General features: G+C 53.1%; 1 protein-coding gene across 1 annotated transcript in view; it reads right to left on the reverse strand.

Annotated features, from left to right (window-relative positions):
• The window catches only part of LOC104572215 (mastermind-like protein 3), a 156,757-nt gene extending 150,153 nt beyond the window's left edge, over positions 1-6,604 (reverse strand). Inside the window, exon 1 of the mRNA XM_088526480.1 lies at positions 6,206-6,604. Within this exon, the coding sequence (XP_088382606.1) occupies positions 6,206-6,604 (399 nt within the window). The remainder of the gene's footprint in view (positions 1-6,205) is intronic.
• Between the last annotated feature and the right edge of the window lie 2,226 nt (positions 6,605-8,830).

The following is an 8,830-nucleotide window of genomic DNA, read 5'->3' on the forward strand; positions in this document are numbered from 1 at the left end:
ATTGCATAAAGACAACATAAAAAAAGCTACACCTTCACAGCAATACTTTAGGATGATTGTCTCAATTCAAAGGGCAGAGAAAAACAAAGCTGTAATTGTTTTATTGAGCCTGAAACACTCCTGCATATCACCTAGTTTAAAAAAAAAAAAAAAACACAGAGAGGAGACTAAAGTGTGGAGTAAGAGTGGAGTAAGCACAACCCACCAGCCCCACCTGAAACAACTCCACCAAGCTTGGATTGCTGACACCTGGAAGCCTTGCAGAAAACTTCATGGAACGCTGCATGAAAATGTTACAGAAGGGGGCCTTTATTAAACATATATGTAAATATGTAATATATTGAGTTATTGCTCTTTCTATTTATTAGCTTAATTATCCTGAAAAAGTCAGAAAGGTAGCCCTCTTTCGTATTCCTTTTATTTTACATTTGTGCAAAACTGACCACAAGCAAACAGCAATAAACCATCTATGCTACTGCCAGCCCTTCCCCATTAGCCTCACCAGTCATGGAAACCTACAGAAAATGCAAAGTTCCCATAGGTGAACACATTTCTCTCTTCCCATGTCAACTACATGTTCAAGTGTTCGTATTTCCCTGCCATTCTGCACTGCACATGTTGGCAAACAAATCAGTAAGAAAGGGAGGAAGTCTGAAAAGGAGAGGGCTAAGTCTGTCCCGTAAGCACAAAGTCTCAGCAGCTGCTGTCTTCTCAGCCACTGTGAGCTTAAAATGATGTTTTCTCTTAACTCCTGCAAAGCCGAGTTTCATCTATTCAGCAAGCAAACCGGAGCAGATTATGACAACTTCTGTGCTACAGATACCACGGAACTGAAGTATGTGAGGTAGAGGCAAAGCAGTAATCAGAATTATATGATTTTATGACTCACTGTCTCAGGCAAACTGGGAAAATAAATACCTCAAATTGCTAAGACTCCCAAATTCCCACTGACTGTACAAGCACTCTGTTTATCTGAAAACCTGTGAGGTCCTGGGCTGGGAACCCGGTGCAGGTTCATAACCTCAGCCTGAGATTGTGCTGCACATTTCAGCTCACCAAACAGCACACTGAAGGATGAGGGATTCCAGTCAGCAGTTCCTCACTGTCAGACCTGTCCTTAAACTCCTGCTAATCCAAGCACATCTCTCATATGAATTATACGTGCTGGAGTAATACGCAACCAAATGTCAAATACATGCAAGTGTTTAGGAGAAAACGAAGTCTGACACCTTTGCTACTTCCCAGAGCCCTTTCCGTTCCAGTGTGCGTGTTGAGGAGCAGAGACATGTGCATCTGCACCAGCTTTTACCTAGCTCAGCTGAAATGTATGCTGCTAGGTAAGCATGTGTTAACTACCACGGCCCACATGTTTATCCCGGGGGTCAGGGTGAAGTCTCACAGGAGGACTAAGGTGTTATAAAACTGTGCTGCTATAGAAGGAACAGCCAAAAAAATCACCCATCTGACCCAGCTGAAAGCTCACCCAAAAGAAAAAAAAAAAAAAGTCTACCTCCCTTATACTCTTAGTGAAGCAGCTGACAGTGGAGCTACATGTCTGGGGGCTGGCACGGCCAAAGGGAGGCAGCAAGAAAACACGGCTAGAGACAGCAGCACGAGGAGCGACACTTCCCCAGTGCTTGGCAGACCAGATTGACACTGGCTTAAGCCACTTGTGAAACCTTAAGCTCCAGGTCAAGTCATCATAAATTTAGGTCAACCTAAATGCAACACATTCTTCTAAAACCACCACGTGTTAATATTTTGCCTCCCAGTTAGCACGCTGAGGCTTGGACATGTTCCCACCAGCATCATTCTTCCTAAACTTGACAGAGCCTGAAACTTCCGTGCAGGCTGTTTAACGCATGCCGCTTGGCCAAGAGGAAGCTCAGACCTCACTATGACGGGCTACTTGAAGGCAGTGCTTGAAGGGAGGTCTCTCCACTCCTTTATGATTGCTAAGCTGAAATCTGTTGTGCCGACTGCCTGCAAAAGCAGGTCAGCACAAAAACTCCTTGTCCTGAAGGAGTAATCGCCCAGGAACACCAAGCCTGAGCCGGTATGAAAAGAAGAAGTGGGAGAGGCTGTGGCATAGGGGAGACACAAAGATCCACCCTTACAGGAAGGGCAAAATAAAAAGGACTACATGTTGAGTCCTCCTACAATGCACATGAAAGAGAAGGCGCGTTGCTGGCCTGGGATTTAACTCTGGTATCAGCCCACTTCTGCACTCACTGACTCGACTCCAGCGTGCGCAGGATCAGACACATCCTATAAACTGGAGAGATGCTTAATCCTACTTAGTCATCAGACGTGAGTAAGGACTGTAGTACCTGACTTACTCTGGAAAGTAAAAGGAAACAGCCCCCAGATTGTCTTTGCTTTTCATCTCTGTGATGCTAGAGAAATAGACATTTCCTGCACTGTAACTGAGCTCCTGAAAGTTAAAGAGCAATATTTGGAGAAAAATAAGCAAGCTGCATGAGAGACATGCACAGGTTCATGAACACACACACCCATACATGTCAAATACGGCAGTTGCAACCATTAAAAAAATGTTTACAAGACTGATGGCATTTTTGGCACTCCATAACATTAACAGAAGTAGCTCTGAACCACAAATGTTTCACGGGGACACCTATTTCTACAAAAAAGAGACACAGGGAGCAGAGAGGGGAGAAACAGCTCTCCTGCAGTGGACTCCCTGCCAGGATGGGGGAGACATCACCGTATTCCTGTGATTTTCGGTGTTTCACTCTCTGTCCCAAAGCCACCAGTCGGCTCACGTCCCTCCCCGGGCAGAAGGGGAACACGTTACCACTGCCTTCCATGAGGCAGAGCATGAACCCAGGGTGGATAAAACGCAGCGTTGGAAAATGCTGCATTTGTCAGCCGTGTTTTCTCTAACTTTAACTCTGAACTGGCATAGCCTGCCTTGGCTGGGGAATAGAAAGGATGATCTAATAGGTCATTTGACTTCCGTCACTAATTGCTATGGTCTAAATAACATTTTGTGTTGACAGTGTTTAAAACTCTATTTCCTAGGAGCTGGTTTTAAGGTTAAAAATGATCAGTATGACAATAGCTATCAAACCTGTAATAACAATGGTAAGAAAGAAAAGTCTTGAGGACTTTTAAAAAAGGGAAAACCAGCTACAACACCTTTACACTTTATAGTAGGGCTCAGGTGTCACCAAATGTGCATCAGAAGCTCAATGTGGTAATAGGAGGTGTTTTGCCGGCCAAAAAATGTCAGAAGCAATATGAGAGACACAGGTGATTTAATCTGGCAAAATACACACACACATGTAGATATAGTTTTTAAAAAAGTTTTTCAGCTCTGACCCACGCTCGTTCAGCAACGTGGATGCAGAGGCAGAAGCAAAGCGTGTTGCACTCCCAAGTGGGAAAGGAGGAGCAAGATTAGCTCACAACAAACCAAAGAAATGGAATAATGTGTTGATGTTTCCGGGCACCAGGCCGAAGATGAACAGCAGAGTTTTGGATGGGCTGCAAATTTTCCCAGTATTTCCTTTGAAAACCTAGCCGGTACAGCGCTCTAATGATCCAACCCAAAGGCCGGGAAAACACACGGTGACCTTCACCAGCTTAAACTGGGGGGGGGAAAAAAAAGAGTTTTCCAAGTCGCTTATAAACAATTTTATCCTCTCTCTTCTCCGTATGTCCCCGTAAACACTCATAGGGGAGCCATATAAGCTCCAAACCTCACTGTTTTCCTCAAAAATAGGTTAAAACAGTTACAAATTTATGTATAAATAATTTTGGCTTATAAGCTGAAACTCAGCAAATGACAATTTGGTCTTTAAAGACACAGATCGAAAGCAAATCAGCAGCCCACGACATCCAGCAGAGCCTGTGCTCCCGCATCCCCTTTCCTAAAAGGACTTCCATTGATAACTGCTTGTCACACGGTCCTGGGCGGTGGAAACTGCCCAATCCTGTTTGCGAGCTCGGAAAGCGAGCGTGTCAACTGCAGCGGCGCCGAGCGCTACGTGCCGCGCAGTTTGCGCTCTGAACATCGCTGGATCTGGAAAGGAAGGCAAACACACCCCAGCGACACTTCCCTTTGGTTCGCCTCACTCTCTCAATGAAAAAGGGTTATAAATTCCTTTCTGTCCTGGTTGCATTTCTTGCCACTTAAGCCTAACTGACTGCTTCACTTCCAGAAGCTGCAGTTTAATAATCTTATAGGTTAATTTAATAATGGTATTGTGTAAAGAATAAAAGAGCAGCAGATCTGTAGGATTGCTTGCCTGTAAACCCCCTCAGCTGGAGTTTGCCAAAGAATAAAGGAGATGCAAAAAAGCCAAATGCAGTTTACACTTTTCTCATGGCCTCTCCCCTAAAAAGATTGTTAAATAAAGCTGAATTGTTTTGGTAAATAAAAAGCATGATGCATACAAAATATGAAACTTGGCAAATTGCTATAATTGCAAGAACTGAGGAGGTATTCCTTTTTTTTTTCTCTTTTTTTCCCACCACTAGAGAAGCATAAATACCTCAAAGGCAATACTTATAAATTGCTTTGAAAGGAGCAATTTCTCAGGTTTTAAGTATAACTTTCACTTGCACATTACGTGACATTCTTAGACATTAGGCAAGAAAATCACCATTAACATTCTGCAAGTGAAACAAAGCAGATTATGCCTCTACATTTTTCTACAGCAGTCCCTGGTTCCTGCATACATTCGCCAAAAAAATACATATATATATATATATATATATATATATTTGATGAAACTGTGCCAGTTTTTGATAAAGTATCAGAAATTCTCTTTTTAAAATGAAAAGGATAGTGTACATAGAGTCTACTTAAATGGCACAAAGATTGTAACGCACACAGAGTTTCTATGGATTTCAGAGCAAACTATGGTTACATTAGGCTACTCTTTGCTCTTCAAGTTTCCCCACATGAAACCAACTAACAGCAGTGACAGCCGTAACTGCGGTCCCTGTTGCCCCAGCTCTCCCGTTGTGGCACCGCTTTGAACAGCCGCCCCAGCGCTTCCGTGCAAGGCCACCAAACCAGGGAGCAGCACGGCCTGTGCCCCCGCGTTTAGCACTGCGAGGGGCGCGGGCCTGGGCCCAGCACGGGCACGGGCACCGTGCCTGCAGGCCCTGCGAGCGGGGAGCTGTGCTGGGGGAGGTAAGTGCCGAAACGATACTCTGGATGGGACCAGTGCGAGGTGTCCTGCCCCGGGACCTCGGCTGCCCTCCTGCAGCTCGTGGAAACGGCACGGGGTGCAAGAACGGACCTGGGAGCAGCTTGGCTGAGGAAGGACTCTCCCCGCCCGGAGACAGGCCCGGAGACTCGGCTACGGCGCTGGGAGCGGACGCGAGCCGAGGAGGAGCCCCGCGGGCCACGGCGCCTTGAAACACGGCCATGCCCGGGGAGGGCAGCCGGCCGGGGGGCTCCGCTTCCCTCGGTGCGCCCCGCGCTCGCCCCGACACGACACGCGGGCCGCGCTGCCCGGCGCGGCGAGGGGCCGCGCTCGGCGGGCGGGAGGCGGCGGCTTTTGTTCGCTGTGGGCGAGGCGAGGCGGAGGCGGAGGCGGCGGAGGAGGAGCGGGCCGCGCGCGGGTAAACACATCCCCGCCGCCGCTCACGTGCGCCGGCCAGAGCCGCCGCCGCCGCTTTGTCACCGCGACCCGGCCGCGAGGGGCGGCCCGCGGCGCGGGACCCCCCGCACCGCGACGTGCGCGGCCTGTCAGCCGCGGCCGCCCCTCCCTGCTGCGCCCGCGGACGGCGGCGACCCGGCCGCGGCCCTGCGGGACACGCGTGTCCCCCCCCACGGCGCCGTGACCCGCTCTATAAACGCGGCTCCCCCCCGCCCGCCGCCCGCGCCGCCTTTTATTATTCATGGTCGGAGCAGCGTGGGAGTGGGAAACGCCGCTTCCTACTCGCAGCCGCGCTCCTACCAGCGCAGCCTCCGCCCCCTTCCTCCCTCCCCCCGCCGCCGCTCGCCGTTAAGCGCCTTAAAACCCAAGGAAAGTTTAGCGGGAGCCGCGGCTCGCGGGGCTCTCCCGCACCGTGCGGGACCCGCAGCGCACGGGGCGCAAGCACGAAGCCCTCCCGCTCCCCCCGCACGGGAAAAGTTTGCCCGCGCCCCCCGCCCGCCACGGGCGCTGCCCCCGCCGTGGCCCGGGAAGCCCCTCGCGGGCAGGACACGCGTGCCGCGCGCCCTTACCATGATGAGCGTGTGGTTCCTCTGCTCCGCCGCGGCCGGCTCGGCATCTTGGGGCGGCTTGCTCTGCGGCGGCGGCTGCTGCTGCTGCTTGCCGCCCGCCTTCTTGGCCCGCTGCTCCAGGGTCCTCTGGTAGAGGCTCACGGTGTCCCTGCGCTCCAGCTCGAGCTGCTCCGCCTGCGCCTGCTGGTACCTGCTCTCGCAGCTGACGTGGTGGCGGCGGCAGCCCTCGATGCGCTGCCGCAGCCGCTCCACCACGGTGCTGTGCTTGGGCACGGCGCCGCTCGCGCCCGCCGCGCCGCCCGGGGCAGCGGCGCCCAGGCCGAGCCCGAGGCCGCCGCTCGGCGCTTTGTTGATACAGACGCTGCTGCCGTTGGCGGCGGGGGCTGCGAAATCCCCCATCCTCGCCCCAGGCACACTATTTTGGAAGAACTTTTTTTTTTTTTTTTTTTTTTTTTTTCACCCTGCCCTTCGCGCACACACGCACGCAGCCTCCGCCGCGCTCCTGATGGGATACTTTTTTTTTAGTGAACCGTGGGGGGGAGGGGGCACCAACATGTATCTGGGAAGCAGCGATCCCGAGCGAATGTTTCTCTTTCCCCCCAGCCAATCCCCCTCGAGAATCTCCAAAACATTAAAAAGGGAGAGAGGCGGGGGGAGAAGGGGGAGAGGAACGGAGAGGGGGGAGGGAAAACAGAGAAGGTGCTAAAAGGTTATCACCAGAAACACAACCAAGACAGAAAAAAAAAAAAAAAAAGGCAGCACAACAAACTGAGCAGCAGCAATTCGGGTAGCAAACTCCGGGAGAGATCAGAGCAGTTCCTTTCCTCCCTTTTCCTTTTTATAATCCATCCTTTCGGGATAAATTCCAGGGGGTTTCCGGAGGTCTCGCCGAGCGCCGCCGCTCCCCATGTACGGAGCGCAGCCCCGCGCCCCGCCGCACGGCCGCCCGCGCTCACGCACCCGCTCACACGCGCGCCGGGCACGCTCCGCGCGCTCGCCCGCGCCGCACGGCATCAAAGGACCGGCACGGCGGCTCTCTGAGTGCACTGCCCTTCTGCAAAAAAAGTTTTGGTGCTTATGCCGCGCCGTGGTCGCAAAGTACTTTGGCTGCTCAGTTGCATTTCAACAGGATCCTAAGCAGCAAATCCTCGGGCGGAGGAAAGTAAACACATGAGCAATCCGGGCCAAGCCGAAAAAAAAAAAAAAAAAAAAAAACAGAGAGAAGAAAAAGAAAAAAGTAGCGCTGTGAAGTCTTTGCAAAACGCCGAGCTGCTAGAGCCTGGCGCTGCGCTCCGCTCGCTGCTGCTCCTGCCGCCACCATCACAGTGCTCAAGTGCTCTCCTCCTCCTCCTCCTCCTCCTCCTCCACGCCAGCGGAGTGATACCAGGACAGGAGCGCTCAGTAAACACGGCGGCAGCGGCGGCGGCTCCCGCGGGCCGGGAGGCAGACCCGGGGACAAGGTGCAAAACCCGGCGCGGACGGCGCCCGCCGGAGCGGACACGGACACGGCGCGCGGCGCCGCGGGCGGAGCGGGGCTGCCACCTGCCGCCCCCCGCGCGGCGCCGGGGCCGGGGCCCGCGCTCCCCTGCGCGCTCCCCCCGCGCAAACTGTTGCATAATTGATGCCGGGCAGCGCGGGGCCCTCCCCGCCGCGGAACTTTCTATTTTAAACGGCGGCAGCAGCAACATGACACGCTGGGCAGTGACGGGCTTCGTGCCTTTTTTTTTTTCCTCTCCAAGCGAACCGGGGGTGCCTCCGTATAGAGTGCCGGCGGTTAGAGCCGGGAAGCTCGTTTTAAGCTCCTTTTTCAGAAACAATTGTGTCACACACGATACTTAATTTTGCTTTTGCACGAGCTAGTTATAAGGTCCGTGCCCCCCCTTTCTTTTTTTAAATATATGTATATAAAATACAGAATAACTGGACTATAACAGAGAGCTTCCCCCCTCTTTGAAATGAAGCTGGAAATAGGGAAAATTTAGAGCTCATACATTAATCATGAGCTCTGATTTAACCCCTCATCCTTTCTGCAGGTGCAGATGAGCACTGGATGGCACGTTTAAGCCCCAGCAGCAGGGGCTTAAAACTTTTCTTCCTCAGCATCAGCTTGAGAAAGTCCTTTTTGGTACCAGTCTCTGTGCTCCGCACTCGCCTCTTTACCTCATGCAGCAGCAGCAGGGAAGATTTCCCCTCTGCCCAGAAGCAGCCGAGGAGCAGGGGGCTGCCAGTGCAGCGCTCCTCCAGACTCGCAGGGGTGGGAAAGGCTGGCCAGCACCGTGAGGATGCTCCGTGGAGAGGCCTTTGGCAAGAGTTGCTGCCTGCGGTGCTAGCTGATCATATATAAATAACGCTCAGAGCAATAGGTGTGCACTGGAGCTCACAACGATGCGCAGACTGAACGCGGGAACTGGAGGGGAAGAAGGGGGCGCGCAGGAGAGGCTGCGGCTCGGTCCGAGCCGGCAGGGCTGGAGCGGGGCCCTGCTGCCGTGGGCGCCGCCGCTGCCGTGGGCGCCGCCGCCGCCGTGGGCGCCGCCGCAGCGCCCCCTGCAGGCGGCCGGGCGCGCAGCCGCTCCCGCGCGCCCCCAGCACCGCCTCGCGCCTCGCTCCGCGATCCCGGTGCGGGGA

The sequence above is a fragment of the Tinamus guttatus genome, unplaced genomic scaffold (assembly GCF_059628265.1).
Source record: "Tinamus guttatus ecotype Peru unplaced genomic scaffold, ASM5962826v1 Tinamus_guttatus_pri_ptg000247l, whole genome shotgun sequence".
NCBI lineage: Eukaryota > Metazoa > Chordata > Aves > Tinamiformes > Tinamidae > Tinamus > Tinamus guttatus.